The 21,445-nt window shown below is 45.7% G+C and overlaps 1 protein-coding gene and 1 long non-coding RNA gene across 6 annotated transcripts in view; one reads left to right on the forward strand and one right to left on the reverse strand.

Moving 5' to 3' along the window:
• Positions 1-21,445, forward strand: part of CACNA2D3 (calcium voltage-gated channel auxiliary subunit alpha2delta 3) — an 876,035-nt gene that overhangs the window by 669,539 nt on the left and 185,051 nt on the right. For all 5 annotated transcript variants that reach the window (XM_083156212.1, XM_083156214.1, XM_083156213.1 and 2 more), the window contains one exon: positions 11,074-11,154. In XM_083156212.1, the coding sequence (XP_083012338.1) occupies positions 11,074-11,154 (81 nt within the window). The remainder of the gene's footprint in view (positions 1-11,073; positions 11,155-21,445) is intronic.
• Positions 890-2,171, reverse strand: LOC146025966 (uncharacterized). The gene is made up of 2 exons (XR_014454327.1): positions 1,965-2,171; positions 890-1,442 (listed from the first exon to the last, which is right to left on the reverse strand). It is a non-coding gene; the product is annotated as an uncharacterized LOC146025966 (long non-coding RNA).

Consider the following 21,445-nt stretch of genomic DNA (forward strand, 5'->3'; position numbering starts at 1 on the left):
ATGAACTTACACATATGAATAGACCCCCTTCCCCCACCACCACCCCCCGTAAATAACAACATATAGAACCCCCCTGCCACCACATAACAGAATTTTGTGTGATTCTGTGTGGCTTAACATGGATTTTGGCTAATACCGTGTGGCCTAATTTGAATTTTGTTGGATTCCGTGTGGCATAATGTGCATTTTGGCGCATACTGCATGGAATAATGTGAATTTTGGCTCATATAGGATCCTGATGACAATGTGATATACATTGAAACGTTGTCTAAGTGTATTAGTTTATGAAGGCCGCAACTGCATGCAACATTTAATTTATTAGTTGGGATCCTCCCCCTCTTGACAGACTCCACTACCTCAGCAGACCCCGCCCCCTGCTTCCATAAATTTCTGGTTTTACATCCCAATCCGCCCCTGGTGAGGTCTTACTGTATGGACCAAAGCAAGAAAACCTCTAAGATGTATGTAGACAGGACACTGATGGGCTACAGGGCTGATATTTAAAAAAGTAAAAGTATACCTTTTTTATTTTACAAATTATGACACCACAGCTCACAAGCATTCATTCAACATTGAGACGCTCAATTTGGGGGGGAAAAAAGAGAACCATTATCATTAAGCAACACTCATTTTATTTAAAAAATTGGTGCATGCCACTCTGGTGTTTTGGGGGGCACATGCTGCTCTGGTGTTGTAGGAGGCGCATGCCATACTGGTGTTGTTGTGGGTGCATGCCACTCTGTTGTTATTGGGGGAGCATGCCACTCCGGTGTTGTTGGGGGTGCATGCCGCTCAGTTGTTATTTGGGGCGCATGCCACTCCGGTGTTTTGGGGGGCGCATGCCACTCAGGTGTTATTTGGGGCGCATGCCACTCCGGTGTTTTGGGGGGCGCATGCCACTCAGGTGTTATTTGGGGCGCATGCCACTCCGGTGTTTTGGGGGGCGCATGCCACTCAGGTGTTATTTGGGGCGCATGCCACTCCGGTGTTTTGGGGGACGCATGCCACTCAGGTGTTATTGGGGGCGAATTCCTTTATGGCAAGGGGGCCTGTCTCTCCTGGCGAGGCGGTGGGGCTTTTCTCACACGCGGAGGTGGTGGGGCCAGTCTTACACGGGGAGGCGGTGGTGATTGCCTCTCCCGGGGTGCCGGTGGTGCATGCCTCTCTCGGGGTGCTGGTGGTGCTTGCCTCTCCCGGGGTGCCGGTGGTGCTTGCCTCTCCCGGGGTGCCGGTGGTGCTTGCCTCTCCCGGGGGGCTGGTGGTGCTTGCCTCTGCCGGGGTGCCGGTGGTGCCTGCCTCTGACGAGGTGCTGGGGGCACCTTCCTCTGCCGAGGTTCCTGCTCAGTTTGTTTCACTGAGGGCAATGGGGCCATTTCAATTTCTTCAGGTGCTGTAAACTGCTCCCTCTTTGGTGGAAGTAGGGGGGCGTCACGCTCCATCACCTTAATTAAATAAAGATAAAACATAAATTCTAATTAATAATTAGGCTATAGAAAAATATCCCTTCTAGTTATAATGAATGGAATCCAGTTACTTTTGGGGCTGTCAACCAATAGGTGGTGCCCAATGGAGCTACTGGGACTATTTGCATTGCGCCCTAATGTTACATTTTTGTGTAAAGCTGCACAACTGACCATACATAAATACAGGTATTAGCAAATACAATACAATAATGCTGAATGGGGGGAAAAATGGTCTTTATTAAAGCCCATTTATCAACAACCCCATTTGCAGTGCAATGTGGTGCCCAAAAGCACCGGCAATACTATAAATAATAAATTACCCCTTAGCTTAATCAGATCTGGGCAGACACCGGCTGACATTTAGCCCTACTAAATTGGGAAAAATCCACTGTCTGCGCCCTGACATGCCCACTTTCAGGTTAGCCCGAACCCTTGAGAAATCCATATAAAACCATAATTGTGCAAACACCAAAACACGAATAGAAATAACAGCGCACTTACCCTGCTGCTGAAGAATGGCCAGCACATGCTAAACGGGAAACAGCTCATGGCTGCTCCCACACGCCGCCTCCTCCTTCCTCTCCTCTTCCTCTTCTCCTCTCCTCTACTAATACTATATATAAAGTATATAATAATACTAATACTAAATATGAAGAAATTCAATTTAGAAACCAAAAAGCACAAGCTCCAAGAATCTCTGACTGCGCAGGTCTGGACCAAGCAACAGAATGATCCCTGGTGTGCCTCCCTGGCTTACCACTGCCCTGGTTACGATTGTGACATCATAGGACACTTGTGATAACATTAGCAGAAGCCATACAATATGTGTGTATGACATTATGGGCCAGATGTACTGGGCCTTGGTGAGCAATGTGTGTGGAGAGATGGGCTAACAACCAACTTCTAACTGTCATTTTTTTCAGGCACAGCCTGTGACATGGCAGTAAGGAGCTCATGGTTGTTTATCACTCTCCAGCAGGGGAAGAATAGCATATCCCCCACCTGTGGCCTGTCACAATTTACACCCCTGAAAGGGGAAGTATTTTAATTAAAATAGGTGGAGCTTGTCAGATTTTGGCTGGGTTTTTGTTTCCCGGTATGATGTACCCTGCATAGCACTGGCTTACTGACACATTGCATGTAACTATAGCAGCCTACCCTGTATAACACTGGCTTACTGACACATTGCATATAACTATAGCAGCCTACCCTATATGGCACTGGCTTACTGACACATTGGGGCAGATGTATTAAGCCTTAACAAGAGATAAATACAAGGGTGATAAAGAGAGATAAACGTCCAGCCAATCAGCTCCTTACTGACTTTTTTCAAACACAGCCTGTAACATGGCAGTTAGCAGGTGATTGGCTGGACGTTTATCTCTCCTTATCACCCTTGCATTTTACTCTTGTTAAGGCTTAATACATCTGCCCCAAAGTGTGTAAATATAACAGCATACCCTCCAACCAATACCTTGGTGTGGAAAAAAACTTTGCGCTGCTAAGTGGATAATTAATCATTTGTGTGAACTCCGCTGAGCAAAAAGAATACTGGACACACTTTAAATTATATAAAACAAATAGGTAGACATACATACATGACATAATATAAATCAATTTACTACAATATATTGTAATTTGTAGTTGCCTTAAGACTATAAAGCATGCCAAGACCATCTGTAAAACCAAGTAGCGAACATTGGAACAAATCTCCGGCTGAATCTTCCCTATCCATCCTCATTCTCCAGAAGAAGGCCGGATAGGAGACTCTGTGGGGCTCTTCATGGGCGGGGCCAAGCTGCCATATCACTTGCCCAGTGCTATACAGAGTGAGCTGCTATAGTTACATGCAATGCGTCAGTAAGCCAGTGTTGTACAGGGTAGGATGCTACAGATACATGCATTGCGTCAGTTAGCCATTTCTATACAGGGTAGGCTGCTATAGTTATATGCAATGTGTCAGTAAGCCAGTGCCATTGCATATAAGCCAGTGCCATTGCATATAACTATAGCAATGGCTAACTGACGCAATGCATGTACAGTATCTGTAGCATCCTACCCTGTACAACACTGGCTTACTGACGCATTGCATGTAACTATAGCAGCTCACTCTGTATAGCACTGGGCAAGTGATATGGTAGCTTGGCCCCGCCAAACAAGAGCCCCACAGAGTCTCCTATCCGGCCTTCTTCTGGAGAGGAGATATTGGAAGTTGCGAAGTATGGATAGGGAAGATTCAGCCGGAGATTTGTTCCAATGTTCGCTACAGGCAGCAACTGAGCGGGTGCCCGAACGCTGACCCACATTAGATTGTACATGCATAGTCTAATCCCCAAAACGAGCGCAGCGAGCTCTGCGAGGGGACACGGATTACTTTACATGTATTCCACATCCCCTCGCGGGGCTCGCTACACTCGCCACACTATCTAAAAAAGGGCTGGGCAATTGCGGCCCTCCAGATGTTGATGAACTACACATCCCAGCATGCCTTGCATCAGATTCAGCATGGCCACATAGCAAAACTAATGCAAAGCATCCTGGGATGTGTAGTTCATCAACATCTGGAGGGCCGCAATTGCCCAGCCCTGATCTAAAATCAACTCCACACCGACGTGGATAGTGGTGGTATGAAAAGGTCGGAGGACGCGTACCGCCGCCCCTCAAGGGCTCGCTGCGCTCGCCACGCTTCGGGTTGGCATTGATAGTGGGGGTGGCGTTGACAATGGGGGTGCATTTAACATTGTGAGCACCCAGCAGGGTGCTTGTACGATTAAAAATCGCATCGCATGCCATTTGCTGGCATGCGATGCTATGCGATATTTCATTGTACAAGCCCATCGATATGTGATGGTATGCGATGGGCGCCGTGCTAGGAAACAAGTACCTTGTATGGTGTATTGGATTGCAGTGCCGCACACCACCGTGACCACACACCACAAAGAAAAAACATTAACAAGGAAAAGCTGACAACCTGCGTGTGTACCCCACTACACTGACTGACAGCCTGCCTAATACACGACCAGTACAATTACTACAATATAATTAAGTCATACTTGCCTACTTTTGATAACTATTTTCAGGGATATTATAGTTGGTAGCAGAATTTTGTGCAGAGCCCCATTGAGGCCAAACTCTGACAATAATCGCAAACCCCTCGCAATTTGATTGACAGGATGCTGGTGTGTAGTGGTGGTAACCTGCCATTTTCTGGGAGTGTCTGGAAAACGCAGGTGTGACTAAGCATTTAAGGGAGGGCCTGCAATGTAAGCAGCAGCCTCTATCAGGCTGTCTCTGTCGCACAATTGTGGAAGGGTCAGAGTACACTATCTAATCGCAGGCCACTGCAAAGCGGTCAGGTCAGAATTAGTCCCTTTGAAATACTGATGCCTGGTGGAACAAATTAATATTTCTTTTTCTTTCAATCAGTAGTTTAATGACAAACACCCACAGATTTATGACACTTTTCCTCCTGAGTACAGGCCGATTTTGTTTTTTATTGTCTCCCTTGTGTGTTGCTTCCAGGGCTGTCAAGAGCAAGTAGGGGAGGTGGGTACTAATTACCCAGGCCCAGACCTGATGGAAGGGGCCAGCAGGAGACCCAGGTCTGCCACCGCTCCCCTGCCCCCTCCTTCCTCCCCAGGCAGCAGCAGCAGAATCTGTCTTCTCCTTAGCCCAGCTTACACTTCTGTGGACTGAGCTGCAGTGATCACACTGATCGTGCGCCCCCCCTCGATTTGCCCCTGGCTGAGTTGCTCAAGGGCTCTTCCCTGCTCGGCAAATACAGTGCTACAAATATTTGTGATTGTAGCACTGATTAGGCCACTCCCCCAAAACTTTACCCGGCCCCTGCAGACCTCACGACAGCACCATTTGTTTATTAACCATACATACAGTATAATAATAGGAGACAAGATTGCGCAATGGTGAAATATAATTTTATTAGGAACAAATGAAATAGACATAAAACCTGAAGGCTATACAGCATACCAGGATGTAAGGTAATGCCGTCCTCCAGCATTTCCAGACCTGGATATGCAGGGTGTATTCCTGTTTCTGGTTATTGTCTTGAGCAGCGTATGGGATGCATCTCACACATAACCTTTGAATTTTGTGTCTATTACCCATGATCCTATAAAACTAGAGATGAGCGAGTTCGGTTCCTAGAGAACCAACCCCCCCCTGAACTAACCTGATCCAAGGCCGGCTCGAGGAGGGTTCGATCCTTGGTGCCATTTTCCGAATCCAAAATGAGGCTGAACATCAGCGTTCCATTTTTCGGATTCTCACAAGTTTTGGATTGTATATAAGTTCCGCTAATTGGCGTCACCTTCTATTTTCCAGGCAGTGCCTTAGCCGAGTGCTGCTCATTCTCAGTGCTGCCCAGTAGAAAGGGATGAAATGCACATGCACATTTCAATCCCAAAAACAGGGATTGGGGGTCAAATCACAGGAATTTAATCCTGGCCAAAAAATGTAAGAAATCCTGGGATCCCTACGATCTCGATCCTGGGATTGGTATTTCTTGTATGGTCTCTGGTTGAGGTGTGGTGTGAAAGCACCACAGCTTAAAACCTGGGTTGACCAACCCGGCACTTCCACCCTGGTTTTAAGAAGAGTTAAACCGTGGTTGCGCCCTATATAATGGGTGACCCGAGTTTAGTGTGAAAGTGCCGGTCCCAGCACTGACCTTGCTTTTCGATGTAAAAGGGGTATAAGACGGGGTTCCGCTGCTCACCCTGCACAGAAACAAAATATCTCCCTCAAATTTAACTGTGGTCACATTGTGGAAACTGGGACCCTGATTCTAATCCCATCGCTCGTTCGGACGGGGGAGCGATGTTTGGAGTCAGGCGCATGTGCCTTTATGTGCATGTGCTGATGTCATATGCGAGCAGGCACGTAGAACTGGAAGGCGGCGGTGGGTGGACTCGCCAATGGGAATGCCCAGCGTTTCATGGGTGTACAGGGTGCACTCAAAACTAAAACACCGAAGAGTATCTTAGTATTGCATGTAGGTATCAAATCATTCGATAGTCGGCAACCATGGAATGATATGATCCCAGCACCCGAGGCTGCGAATGGATGTTTATGTAAAACAGCTCGCGAAGACTTCCAAAACATTTCTAAAGCCGCTCACCGTCGAATGTTTTCCGCACTGTCCAGAGTAGATCTGGACTTAGTGGCTGCGATGGAATCAGCCGGAGCTCTAAAACGCTTGGGTACGCCTGCATTTTTTTCAACACACCCATGAAACGGCCGGCTACCACCCCAATCATCTAGAAATGAAATAAAAAAAGAAGCATCATTTCTTTGCTGGATGGCTTATTTCTTCGCTGGACACTTGTGGATGACTTAATCGCATGAGTATAAAACCTCAAATATTTTGCTTAGAGGTCCTATCTGCCAGTGCAAGAACTGGTGGAGTCAGTGGGACAGCTGAGATTGTGTAATAATTAGTGAGGTGACCAAGCATAGTAGTAGTGTTCCTATGCACAATAGACAAGCCAAGATATACTTAGTGCGTGAACTAATGCCTGATGGCAGCAAGTGTTAGTACAGGGAGTATTACAGAAATATTGGATAAGTGAAAGTGTCAGTATTTGGCTAATGATTTGACGGGAGGCTGGAAGGAGAGGTTAGAGTAAATGTTTGTCCCTAGAAATCAGGCATGGAGGCAGGTGTGTGGACTGTGGTGCTGACAGGGATGGAAAATTCTGTAAAGCACTGAACGTGAGGTGGGGGAAGTATTAGCCGTTCTGTTTCAGTGTGTGTTTGATGGTGGTGGCACATCCAAACCAAATGAGAGGTTAAGGAAGGAGTGAGCTAAAGGGTTCGGAAATAAAAGGCAGTATTAAGGGGGTTATTCAGAACTGGATTTTGCATGGCGGACAGTAGACTGCGCATGCGTAAGGACAGTGGGACACATGTGCGAGGATATTTACTCTCCCCACTTTGGGGGTTATTCTAGATCATGCGGTCCCCCGTGCATTCGCGTTCCCATAAAAACGAGTGGGGGCGTTGGCCTTTGGTGGACTCGCAAGGCTGCAAAATGAGCTGCCATTTCTCAAGCACAGTCTGTAACATGGCAGTTAGGGGCTGATTGGCTTGTCCTTTATTTCTCTTCATCACTCGCCACTTTATCTCTGTTAAGGATTAATACATCTGGCATAATACTACTTATTGTAATATGGGCCTGGTTCATTAAGGATCGGTCCCCAGCGTTTACGGGCTGGGGACCGATGTTGCAACTCTGCGCATGTTGCAACTCTGCGCATGTCACCAAGGCATTTGTACAGAAAGGGGCGGGCAGTGGGCAGACAGGGGGCTGGCACATGGGGACACTCAGTGTTTCCTGGGCGTGCACACAAAACCGCTGGGTGTCCCCTTGCCAACACAGGCATGTCAAAAGAAGCTGGAGATATTCCAGCAAAACGCATCAGACTGTGTCACCCCAACTTCTGGGCCACTGTTTTACCACCATCTACCTACAGTGGATACCTGAACCAGGACTGCACTTGGCTCCAATCAGAGGAGCGCTTTCAGGGGACACCTATCCAGCTGGCACCACTGCATAGGGTAAATACCCCAGCACTGTTGATGCAGGACTCCCACTAATCATGAGCTTTATAATGTGTATAAATAAATTTGATTATTCATTTTTTACATGCTGTGTTATCATTGTGTTCAACTTCTTCAATAGCGCAGTTTACTCCCTTACAGGATTTTCCAGGCGTGTCAAAGCCTGCATGGGGTGAGTGCCTGCTGTCAGACTGACTTTTATCTGCAGGCGGGTGAAACATCATTCGATGTTCTGTGACCATCAAATGATTTTTACCCCTACATCCGATTGCGAATGGATGTGCATACCTCCCAACATCTGTGTTTCGCTAATCGGGACACTTGCGCAGTGGAAAGGGGTGTGGTCTATTGAAAGAGGGCATGGCCTTACACGATGGCCTGTCTGTTTTTCGCCACTCTGTATCACTGTATAGGTGCTGTGCGTATGCACAGAGCGTTTATTCCCTTCAGGCTGGGGGACTCCTAACTGCCCTGCTACCGCTGTGGGACACTAGCGGCCCCGGGTGGGATGCGGGAACTTCCCCAAAAACTGGCACATTCCCACGGAAAGCGGGACAGTTGGGAGGTATGGGAAGTGTCAGCCATTGCCATGGGGCAGACATTCACATAGTGGCGGGTGTTCACTGGCCTGGAGGGACGCATTTCAGCGCTCATTAAGCAGCGAATTTCGCCAATTACTGTGCAAAGCTGAATCACCCCCTATATCAGACTTGCGTATCTCCCGGAATGGCCGGGAGGGCCCCGAAAATCGGGTCCCCCTCCCGGCCTTCCGGAAAGGTAGGAAACCCTCCCGGTTTCTGGGGGACCGCTCCCCCCCCCCCCCCCCCTGTTCCTGGATACCTTACCGCTGCCTGCGCCATTTAAATAACCGGATTGCCCGATCTACGATGAGGGGGCGGGGCTAAAGTGTCAGAATCGCATCATTTTAGCCCTGCCCCCTTGTCGGTGATCAGCAAATCGGGAAATTTTTCATCATGGGGGCGGGGCTTAATGACATGACTCTTAAGCCCCGCCCCCAAACTCCAGTTGAAAGTCTCCTCTCCGGGCTTTTCCCGGAGAGGAGATTTAAAAAGTCGGCAACCCTGCACTATATACCATATAAGTGGATAACCCAATACAGATCAGAGTTATTGTACATTCGTCTTCTCAGTGGGTAAATTTAAAAGTAGAACTGTACTGTATGTGTTTGTTTTAAAGCATGGAACTACTGTAATATTTCTGCTTTAATCATTGTGTTAGAGGACGGCTGTAAACTTAGTTTTTTTCTTGCTGGCGGGCAGCTCGGTGCCGCGGGATATTGCTTTTATTTCCATGTATCAAGTCACACGACATGGTTACCCAGGAACAATATTATCTTACTCAATATTTGCATAAGTTGTTATAAGCAACCGTGTTTATGTTAGCACTTGAAATAATATGAATATTGGTGAATTGCTTTCGTTAATCTCTGCTGAAGTTCTAACATAAAAAGTCATACACTTTAATACATAAGTAACAAATTACAGTGTATTCATGCAGACCGATACAAAAAATAAGGAAGAACATCGATGGACAATGGTTACTATTGCTAATGGCAATTCTATCCGATGGCCACACTGAGATAATCTGTGTCATCAAACAGTGAAAATCTGATGGCGATGCAATGCTTAGGGGTATCCGGGTGGCTGACAGACAGTGTCTAGGTTGACAGGGAATAAGTCAACACCCAAAGGTGAAATATCTGATGGTTGATATTGACAAAAGGTTGACCCAAGCAAAGTGTCGACTTGAAAAGGTCAACATGACATTTTTTTTTTTGGAGGGGGGTGGTGGTGTTCATTTTTTGAATTCTTTCAGACTTTACCAGCCATGTGGACTTAGATTGGGAAGGGTAAAGTGTGCTGAGCACAGAGGTAGCGGAATGTGGCATTTAGGATGAAGCCTGGTGATCGGAGCTATCCATTAATGGGGATGCGGAACAGTAATTGGGGGTTCAGGTGTTCAGATAGCAACATACCGGGCATTTCCTGTGTCTACTTTTCTATGTCAACCTTTCGTCAATGTTGTCCTTTTGCTGACATTGTATGTGAGCTTTATCACACCCATAGTTACCCCCCCCCCAGCACTGATCATAGAGCGTTTCCTATTCATTGGAGGCTGTCACATGGCACTATTGGTCGCTGTCACTATTGGTCGGCAGTCATTGGGTCAACACATGAAAAAGGGCAACGAGCATTAGGTTGAAATGGTCAAAATTTCGACAAAAGCAGTAGGTTGACATGGAAAAGGTCGACATGAGTTTTTCATGAGTTTTTTTTTTTAAACCGACTTGTTCATACTTTACCATCCCAGTGGGCATAGGGGGATATTAAAATATTGTACCAAGGTCAGCGAGGTACTGTGCCCGAAGCAAGGGGGCACTGTAAACTGATATTGTGTCCATGTCCGGCTATGTCAACATGGGAAACTCATGTGGACCTATTCATGTGTCGGCCTTTTGCTTGTACGAACATTTTTGACCGTCGACCTACTGCATGTCAACCATTTTTGTGTGTCGACCTAATAACTGTCGACCAATAATGGTCGACCTATAGCGTTTCAACCTTTACCCATTCCCACTCTTGCATCTTAGATATTTGGTAATTCTGCCCACATGCCGGATGCCAAAACAGCACTGAAGTATGGATGTTATAGGTTGCAGATGGCAGTTGGATATACTTCATTTGAGCCATTTATTTATTACCAGTTTCTTATATAGCGCACACAGATTCCACAGCGCTTTACAGAGAATATTTGAACATTCACATCAGTCCCTGCCCCAATGGAGCTTACAATCTATATTCCCTGCCACATGTACACGCACACACAGACATTCTAGGGTTAATTTTGTTGGGAGCCAATTAACCTACCAGTATATTTTTGGATTGTGGGAGGAACCTGGAATACCCGGAGGAAACCCATGCAAGCACAGGGAGAATATACAAACTCCGCACAGTTAGACCATATGAAATGTTATGTCCCCAACGCCTGACCATGTTATTTCCAATTTCAGGTTCAGTAAACAGAAGCACTGTGGTAACAGCTAGTACAGCCATTCAGCTCCTCGATGACAGGAAATCGCCAGTGGTGGCAGGTAAGGACCATATGTTGAGGTGTCATAATATAGCAGGATGTTTTTGTGATACAGAAGATACAGATGTCACAGGGGGTCTACTAGGACAACTCCAGGCTTGAGTAGAGGCTTGTACATGGATTGAATCCATTTTCGATTCGATTTTCTATTAGAAATGGACTATTCCACCTGCTCTGAAGTTTTTTCTACTCCTTTTCGATTTACACTATTTCTTAACTTATTCGATTTGCTATTAGATCAACACTGGCTTCAGGCAGGAGATAAACATCCAATCGAATCGAACACATTAGATCAGCGTTTCTCAAACTGTGAGTCCTGACCCCAAAGTGGGTCCCTACCTTCTCAGCATGGGGTCGCGACTCCATGTTGCTGACCATCAGGCTGATGACTTTTCTAATCTCAGTCAGTGATTCAAGGAGTCTGAAAAATCTGTTGAATTGTCTGTTATTTTAGACTCCTCCCATCATGTTGCGCCTCCACAATGCTGCTCCACAATGCTGCCATGTATGTGCTGTCTGCTGACTACACATGTGATGTGATAACCTTCTGCAGTAACTTGCTGGGGTCCCGTAATTATTTTTATTGTCTGATGGGGTCCAGAAGCAAATATTTTGAGGACCCCTGCATTAGATTTGCACTATCTGCGATTAGATTTCCACTATATAGTCTTGGCTGCTATTTTTCTATTCGATTTACACTACACGGGAGCGCGCATCGGGATCAAGTCTGCATCGAATGTAGAAAAAACAATCAATGCCCATTGGATTTTCTATTCAATTTTGATTCTATAAGCAAAATCGAATAGAAGAATAGTAGATATCTCACCGTGTGTACGCTTTATTAAGCAAATCTCTTTGCTACTTTTGGCCACTGCAAACAAAAACTTCACTGGAAAATAATTGTCATCTCTATTAGTCTGGTAAACCAAAAATGACTTTTGGCTGCGTGAAAGTGATTCATTTAATAATAACGATAATTGCAATATCGTGGTTTAATGTCTTAAATCTAGGAGTGTTTCTGCAGCGCAATTACATAGACATCTCAATATTTCATATTACCAAATTGCTAGTTAGGAGACCCCTCAAATTACAGGGTTTATAAACCACTGAACAATATGTTCTATAATTTATTTGTACATAAGAGTACAGCTGAATTGCAGTTTGTCCGGCTACTGTGTTGTGTAACCATTTGCTCCAAGTTTAACCTCATTTTTTTTTCCACTGTTGAAGAAACATAATTTAATATCCTGATTCAGAAATGGCTCTATTCACAATTTGTCACAGACATTGTAAGTTAGTGCTTATGGGTGCGCTCTGGAAATCTTTTTGCAGGACCTGATTAACCAATAGGTTGATTAGGCAGGGGGAGGGGGGAGGCTCCTTGCAGGCGACAGCCGAGAAATAAAATGAAGGCCTAATTTATTCTATGCTTATTAGCGATCACCCATCCTGATGGACTGTGGGGGGTAAAGTTCTTAAGGTGACTGCCAGACGGCTGTGCCAGTGGGGCAGATGTATTAAGCCTGGCGAAGAGATAAACTGGAGATAAAGTGGAGAAAATGTGGAAGGAGATAATGCACCAGCCAATCAGCAGTGTTTGAAATATGACAGTTGGAAGTTGATTGGCTGGTGCTTTATCTCCTTCCACATTTTCTCCACTTTATCTCCAGTTTATCTCTTCGCCAGGCTTAATACATCTGCCCCAATGTAACTTACTGATGGAACCATTACTTTATGTACATTGTGCTACAGCGCCAGCTGGGCAGCCTAAAGCCAAAGTCTCCTTCACAAAGCACAAGCATTAGATCCTACTGTACATGCCAGTTTTATACCCTTCATTACAAAGGGCAATAAGACTGGCGAGTACCTGAGCTCCAAGACACATCACATGTTTAGCGGCATTACAAGGGGAGCTACATGTGTATTAGCCTAGGGTGCCTGGAGCATTTAATCATACCTCCCAACTTTGTATGTGGTAGCAGTGGGACCCCTTGCGCGCCGAAGGTGCGCACACGGTTTTGGGGGTGTGGCCTAGCGATATGGACGTGGCCTATTTCCACGAGGCCGCGCCCCGTTATCGCCATTGTGGGGGCATGGCTAGCAGCTCTCTGATGCACACAGCATCTATTCTGCAGCCTGTGGGGCTGGGAAGATAGCGACAGGGAGTGAGAGGAGTGACTCACAACTGCCACTCCCCCCGGCTGCGGGACACTGCCAGCCCCGGGAGGGACGCAGGAATGTCCCAAAAAAAGGGATGTTCCGGCGAATAGCATCACAGTTGGGAGGTACTGTATGCTTTAATGAAGCCCTGATTATATTGTATTGCAATATTAATGATGTATTGTAGCTGTAGCTAATGTATTATACATGTTTTACCTGTTTACTGTCCTAATGGACCAGGAAAGGGATGGGCAGTACAGGTGGTTTAATGATTAGCATTCCTGCTTCACAGCACGGAGGTCATAGGTTTCATTCCCACCATCGCACCGAGTTGCTAGTGTTTCTTCTCCATGTCGACCTATTGCTTGTGGTCGACCTTTTGACCTTGTTGACCTAGGTCTCGCAACCTTTCTTTAATGTGTCGACCTATGGCCTGTCGACCAATAGTGGTCAACCTATTGACTGTCGCCCTAATTACTGTTGACTCTGTGACCCATACCCCTCCGAAATGTGTATTATAATTGAGTTAGTGCATCCCAGGCTGTAATCATAGTAACCATTGATAAACCAAATTAATAACATTGGGAATAAAATATTTGTCCAAAATATTTGTCCAATATTTGTCCACCAAACCCCGCCTTGCGAATGAGTGGCTACCGCCACCCATTCCCAAGCGCAATTCACATGCAGGGCCTGCGAATGGATGTTAAACCGTAACATCCATTTGCAGGCCAGGGGGACCCGCCCACATCTTTCTCTGGTTGCCGACCATCAAAGGATGTAGAAGGTGCATGCATATGTAAGGTTGCTCTGAGCAACCTTACATATGCGTTCCCACTGGGAAGGAAACGGTCGGCCAGCTGACACCCAGTGATGTCAGTTGCCCGCTCCTTGCACCTGCCCAGCATTCTCATGGGAAGGCCCATGAAACGCTGGGTGTTCCCATATGCTAATGGAGCTGACCGCCGCCCCTCTCCGCCCCCCGCCCGCTGTCCTGTGTGCGTGCACCAGTCTGTGCACAGAAATGCACATGCACAGTAAAACAACATCAGTCCTCATGTAAACACAGACCTGCTGCGAACAGACCTCAATAAGGTCTAGTATGTTTGTTTAGGATCCAGATGCCACATGAGAAATGGGCACTGTGGTATGTATACAATGGGCATGAAATGGCAATTTATAAAACCTTCCGCATGAATTTAAAGGCATCATTAAATTACACAGCAGTGCGATGGAAAAAAGACATATCCGGCCTGGAGCTGACATTGCACACTCTCCCCTACACTGCTCCGGCACACCTAGAGGTTTCCCAGACACTCCCAGCATTTTCCTAGACACGCCTACATTTTTCTTAGCATTCCCATTAAATGGCCGGTTTCAGCCTAGTTCCTGTCAATCAACTAGCGAACCGTGTGCGAATAGAAAAAGGAGCAGGATTTTATTGCACGATGGCTTAGCCTATCAATAATCAGCCATTGTGTGAATTCGCAGCCGTGCGATCTGGTCTGAATTAGTTCCATTGTACCCAACCCATTGAATATGTTGTAGCCAAATTCAACAGGCTAGGTCATGCCTCCCCCAGAATAAAACTCACATTTTAAATACTGGGCAGTTGGCCCAGGCCTCCACCAGTGCACTTGTTTATGGCAATGGTGGTGCAACATGGAACAGTGATTAAAAATGTAACACATAATAGGATGAATGCACACTATAGTAGCCCATGCACTTGGCGATGAGGCTCCTCGGACTGACTTTTGGGCCTCTGGGTCTCCAGGGTGTAATATACAATAACTGCTGGTGATATGGTGGTATGCCTAGGCACTAAGAGGCTAATCTGTTACATTGTGATTTAATGGGATGCAGTCGCAGGGATGCACAATGTCTAGGTCAACAGTTACTAGGACGAACACTAATGGTCAACAGTGACTAGGTTGACACCTAAAAAGGGTTAACATGTCTCAGGTCGATACTGCCAAAATGTCGACACAAGCTTATGGTTGATATAGGCAAGGTCCACAATCAAAATGTCGACATGAGTTTTTCATGATTTTTTACTATTCAAGTGGGCATAGAGTGGGAATATAATAATGTGCCAAGCGCAGCAAAGCACCATACCCGAAGCATGGCGAGCCATTCAAGGTTACGTGGTACATATATACTGTGTCCATGTCGACGTACTATTACATAGACACCAAATAATCATGAAAACTCATGTTGACCTTGCCTATATTGACCATAAGCTTGTGTAGACCTTTTGGCAGTGTCAACCTACGGTATGTTGACCCTTTTTCGGTATCAACCAGTGGCGTAGCTATAGCACCGCAGCCCCCGCGGTCGCGGGGGGGGCCGCGCTGTGCATATGGGGGCGCCGGGGGGGCTGCGGTGCTATAGTAATCCCCCCGCCCCCCATCCCCCGCCGGCTTACCTGTCCGCGCGTCCCGGCTCCCCTCCTGGCTTCAATCAATGCTATGGAGACGGACCACGATAAAATGGCCGCCCCATAAAGCAGACTGTTCTCTGAAACTGTCTGCGGCCATTTTATCGTGGTCCGTTTGCATAGAATTAATTGAACTTAGCCAGGAGGGGAGCCGGGATGTGCGGACAGGTAAGCATGCGGCAATGGGGGGAGGGGGCACGGGCAGCCGGGGGCATGGACGGACGGACGGGCGGGGGGGGGGGCGCCCCCCCATTAACGGCGGGGGGGGGGGCGCCCCAAACAAAGCTACGCCACTGGTGTCAACCTAGTCACTGTCGAACATTAGAGATTGTCTATCATCTATACCATAACCGGTTTAATTGACCTACCACTCCCCAGACCAGTAAGCAGTGTGGTGCAGATGTATTAAGCCTTAACAAGAGATAAATTCTAATGTGATAAGGAGAGATAAACGTCCAGCCATGACTTTTTTGAAACACAGGATACATGGCAGTTAGCAGGTGATTGGCTGGATGTTTATCTCTCTTTATCACCCTTGCATTTATCTCTTGTCAAGGCTTAATACGTCTGCCCCTGTGTGTGATATGAGCCAGCCATGGAATCAGACAGACGGTAGGGAAGGGCCGGTGTACAGTAAATGCATACTGAATTCTCTACATGGATTTTTTACTTCTAGTTTACTGCTGTTCACAAGTAGACATAGACATTAATAGCAATTCATGTACAGAGATAAGATGAGAAGCACTGCCTATATGTAACATAATTATGTAGGATTAATGCAACATGACAGCATTCCTGGGCTAGAATTCTACTACTTCTACCTAGAAAGACGCCAGTGATAGCTCTGGCTTGGTGCGGACTGTGATGGATCACATCATGCAAATCAGCTCATTTCCATGTTTAAAGGGATTAAATGCTGGTAATACTGCAGAAATCCTTTCAGCATTCAGCCGTAAATATTCCAGGAACAATGCTTCAGTTCAGCTTGTGCCTCATATCCAACATAACAGGAGTTGGCCTTAATATCCTGGCGTTACATTTATTTTCATTTCCTTTTTATTTTAACGATCTCTTCATGGAATTACTGATAGCTTATTTGCAATTCATGATCCCGCCAGTGGAAAGACAACTTGTGAGTGGCAATATTTTTTAGATGTTCTTTATCCAGTTTTTACAGTAACTAACTGTCTTTGGAACGCTTTATCTTTCTTAAACGGAACCCTGTGATTGCAAAAGTAAAGTGTAAAAAATTAAAAAAACAAGTATGTGTCAAGTTCGTACTTAACCACTTAATGACTGGACTATGGGGGTTATTCTAGTCCATTCTTTCTGACAAAATCCTTTTTAGATGGACAAAACCATGTGCACTGCGGGTGGGGCAGATGTAACTTGTGCAGAGAGAATTAGATTTGGGTGGGGTTTTTCTTCAAAGTGAGATGTATATTGAAGTGTAAAATCATGCAGTCAGTATTTTCCCTGCACATAAACAAAATAACTCACCCAAATCTAATTCTCTCTGCACATGTTACATCTGCCCCCCTGCAGTGCACATGGTTTTGTCCATCTAAGAAGGATTTTGTCAGAAAGAATGAACTAGAATAAACCCCTATGTAACATACATAGTTTTTTTTAAAGAAATTGTATTAATCTAATATAACATTCCCAAGTAAATGTTATCCTAAAATATAATCAATCAATGCTCCCAAGTAAAGTGATACTGATACTCATTTTACCGCCTGGTGCAGCGGTAGGGCCCAGGAACAAAGCTATATCTTTTGGGCTGTGTAACCCCTTGACCCAGTGTTTCCCAGAGGGAGAGGGACAGGTCCAAAATGTTGATTGACACGGTGGGTGGAATTCCAGGTAGCAGGGAGCAGTGTAACAGAGCCTTGGGTGCTGAAAACTACAGTCACATCAACCTCAAGGTGGTGGGACAGGAAATTACATTAGATACATGAGGGCTTTGGTGCCCAAACCCCAAGAGAAGGAGTCTAAGGGGTGAGTCCATTGGCAGTGTGTCCATTGCAGGGGTGTCCATTGTCTGGCCTGCAGCCATACCCGTAGAACCACCTGCATGCACAATCAATCGACTGGGAAGGAGAAGGAGGGGGAGTTTGATTGCACACCATCATTTTAAGCATAATAAGAGCCACTACCTTGCTGAGTACCTGCAAAATGCAGGTGTGGACTAAGCAGTAACAATCCTTAGTCAAAATTAACAATTAACAATAGTCAAAATAATTTTGATAAACGCTTACAATTATTATGGATTTTCATCGAAGTTCTCAGCACGTTTGACCAACAAAAATGTAGGCCCATCTAGCACGTCAAGGTGAACTTCATCACATAGGTCCACAAATCCCTAATTCTAACACATTATAGCAATTATCAAGGACTTACCTTTATACGTACCCATTCTAATAGGTTGACAGCAGGGAAGGAAACTGAAGGCTCAGTAGAAGAGTTACAGTAAGGGCAGATGGGAGGGGTACTAATACAAATGACTGCAAGAGGGCAAGAAGCACACAAGAATAGAACCGGCTGCCTTTAGTCACAAGTGGGGTTGAGGACCTAGTTGTGACCAAAGTGCAGAATATGTAGAACTGTGGGGAACAGGATCTAGGAACTCCGGAATGATACAGGGATCCGGTAATGCTGGAAAGTCTCAGAGATTCTGGATCCAGGACTGCCGGTAACTCTGGAAAGTTCTGGGTTCAGGAATATCGGGGCAACTAAAATACGCCTCCTTGGCAATAACCAGAATTCAGGAATGCATACTCGGCAATATCAGAACTGAGAAAAGACCACTTGGCAAAAACTAAAATCCGGGGTTCCCAGATTAACTGAGGAGCGCCTACTTGGCAGAGTAACTGAGGAATGCCTTTTTGGCAGATACTGTATGATTGCGTGGTAATGAAAAGTAATGCATAAGTCTCTAGAGATGAAAGCTCCTAGATACTGGGTGTCAACTGGAACCAGATAGCAACTAATCAGCGGATGGAGGCTGGAACATGCAGCAGCTGGTTTGCAGGTTAACGGCTGGATAACTCGGAGTGGCTAGTTAGCAGATAGTGGATGGATAATTCAGAGTGGCTTGGTTATCCAATTAGCGGCTGGATTACAGGTAATGAAATAGTTTGGAGTTGGCTTGATAGCTCGTTGCGGCTTGGTAGCCAGAGACAATAGGATGACAGGACACACAGGATACACTTAGCCACACAGGAAATTCGCTATGGAGGTAGCCTGGCATCAGCTGAGTTCTGGATGACTGAGAACTGGAAGCAGCTGGGAATCCAAACTGGAGCAGCTGGAAAGCCGGCCAGTGCCAGAGGAGGGGATAGTGGCTGTGGCAGCCAGACAATGGCAGACGACCGGATAGCGGCTGTGGTAGAATAGCAGTTAGGAGTCTGGATAATGGGAAGCAGGAGCCAGAAAATGGAGCAGGTAGGATTTATGTTCCAAAAAATGAGCCCATCCCTGCAAACTGCTCAGCTGGGTGCCGGGGAGGGGGGTGTGATGCCTGCAAATGCGTTGCCAGCTCTGACCCACACTGATCGCATTGCCCCACCAGCAGGATAGTAAGACAGTGAGAGTTTCAGAGCAGGATGCCAGGAATCAGTGTACAACAGGGTTGATAAGCAACATTGTTCTTTTCAACGTCCTGTTCCTTGAGCAGGATATTTACCCCCCTTGCCCCATGCATGGATTGGTTGACTGGCCATGTGGTAGCTGAAAAACCAGGAACAACTCAGAATGACCTCAACTGGGCCTAATATCAAAGCTAGCAGCATCAGCAAACAGACAGCCCAATGTTTAATAGCTGATCATAGGTGACCACATGTGACCAGCAGCAGCAGTATACAGTCTCTCACTGAAGGCTAGCAGCATTACTGCAATCAGTATGGGGAAACTCAGAAATTCTGAAGACTAAAAGGAGGATTCCAAACAGACATCTAAGCCAGGAATACAAGAATAGCCAGGTTCGTGACACCTGTTAGGAAACCCGGAACAGCCAGTTAGTCAGAGAAACTACACAGCACTTGGTCAGTCTACCAGACAAGGATTCAGGGCTATGGGCCCATTTATCATTTAATATTTGTGGCTAAGGTTAGCTGCAATTATTAAGTACTGTCGACATGTAAGACAGGGGGACCACAGCAGGCTCTGATACCTTCTACAATCACTTATGTCCCCCATAGGAGATGGCAGTAGAACATTGTAGCCTATGGCCTATTTACTGTCGTGCTGGCTGGGCAGTGCGATCAGTGCGGGTCAGCACTGGCAATGCATTTGCAGGCACCCACCTTTCCGGCACCCGGCTGATCAGTTTACAGGGAACATAAACCCCACCAATAGGACTGCATTGCAATATTAGATCCCGCTCAGATTGCATTTTATATGTGTTCCTATAGTAAGTGGGCCCCCTATTAGAGGTACACTTATTGTAAAGTGCAAATCCCAAAGGGCCCTGTACAAGCTGTAAACAGAGGCAGAGAAAGTCCAAGTCCTTCACAAGGGAAATAAAGAGAGGCAGATACCAGAACAGAAGTGAAGAGAACGCAAAACATCAGAACATATTCAAAATACCGGGTCTTAAACGTTTAGGCCATGTGAAAGCAGCATAATTGTATATGCGCTATATCATTTGCCTGCAGCACTACCAATATACAGTAGTTAACAATATCGGCGGTGCTGGGAATAGCCTAAGTATCCTAACAGGCAAACTAGACTTCTTGTGTGCTGCCAAATTCTGTGTTTCCAATTTTCTATGCATTAGTATATGCTATGCTCTACTTTACTGTAAATTGATTCCATTTTTAAATAAATATTGTTTTGTATTATCCAACTTAGATTAATATTCTGGGCCTTATTCACTACTGAGTGCAGAAGCGATCAGTACAGCAGTTTCCCAATTATCGGGAAACTGCGCACAATTAAGAACCATTCTGCGCATGTGAATAATGGGTTCTGCAATTGCATCTCAGAAATGGGAACACCTATGCCCGATTGACAGGCAGAGGTGATCTAGTGGGGATCTATACTCAATGAGGGTCTCTGTTTGCTTTTGCTTTAAAATCCCAAATCACATATTATTCCATTGTGTAGCCATTAATAAAATTGTTGTTGAGACATCATTTCCAGATGTTACCCTGTAGTCACAAAGTGTCAGTATAAAGATAAATGTATTTATTTATTTTATTTATTTACAGTACACAAATCTTTAAGGTGGATTTAAGAATGGCACTGTATCTTAGCTAAGTTCTCTAAATAGGATCTTTCATTTATTCCTAGCTGGACTCAAATTCCCAATGACCCAAGATACCCACTATGATAAATGAAATTATCTTAAAGTGAGATTCTATTTTAGAGATACTGTATAGGTATTGAATTGCGGATTCCCACTGTCAGAACGTCCCGACAGTCGGATTCCGTGCCATTTTTCGTTCCTTCCGTCAGGAACTCGACAGTTGGTATTCAATGTGTTGGAAAGTCCACAAATCATTGAAAACCGCCATGAATTGCCGAAAAATGTCCAATATTCAACAATCTGTGGTTGTTTCCAACAAAACAAATCCAACTTATTTTGAAGTTGGATCTGTTTTGTTGGAAACTGCCTTCAATGCTGTTGGTAACAGCAGCATTGATTAGGTGACAACCTCAATTTCAGTTGGCAAAAATAGTGTCTGAGATTAAA

The sequence above is a fragment of the Crinia signifera genome, chromosome 8, assembly GCF_055691185.1.
Source record: "Crinia signifera chromosome 8, ASM5569118v1, whole genome shotgun sequence".
Lineage (NCBI taxonomy): Eukaryota > Metazoa > Chordata > Amphibia > Anura > Myobatrachidae > Crinia > Crinia signifera.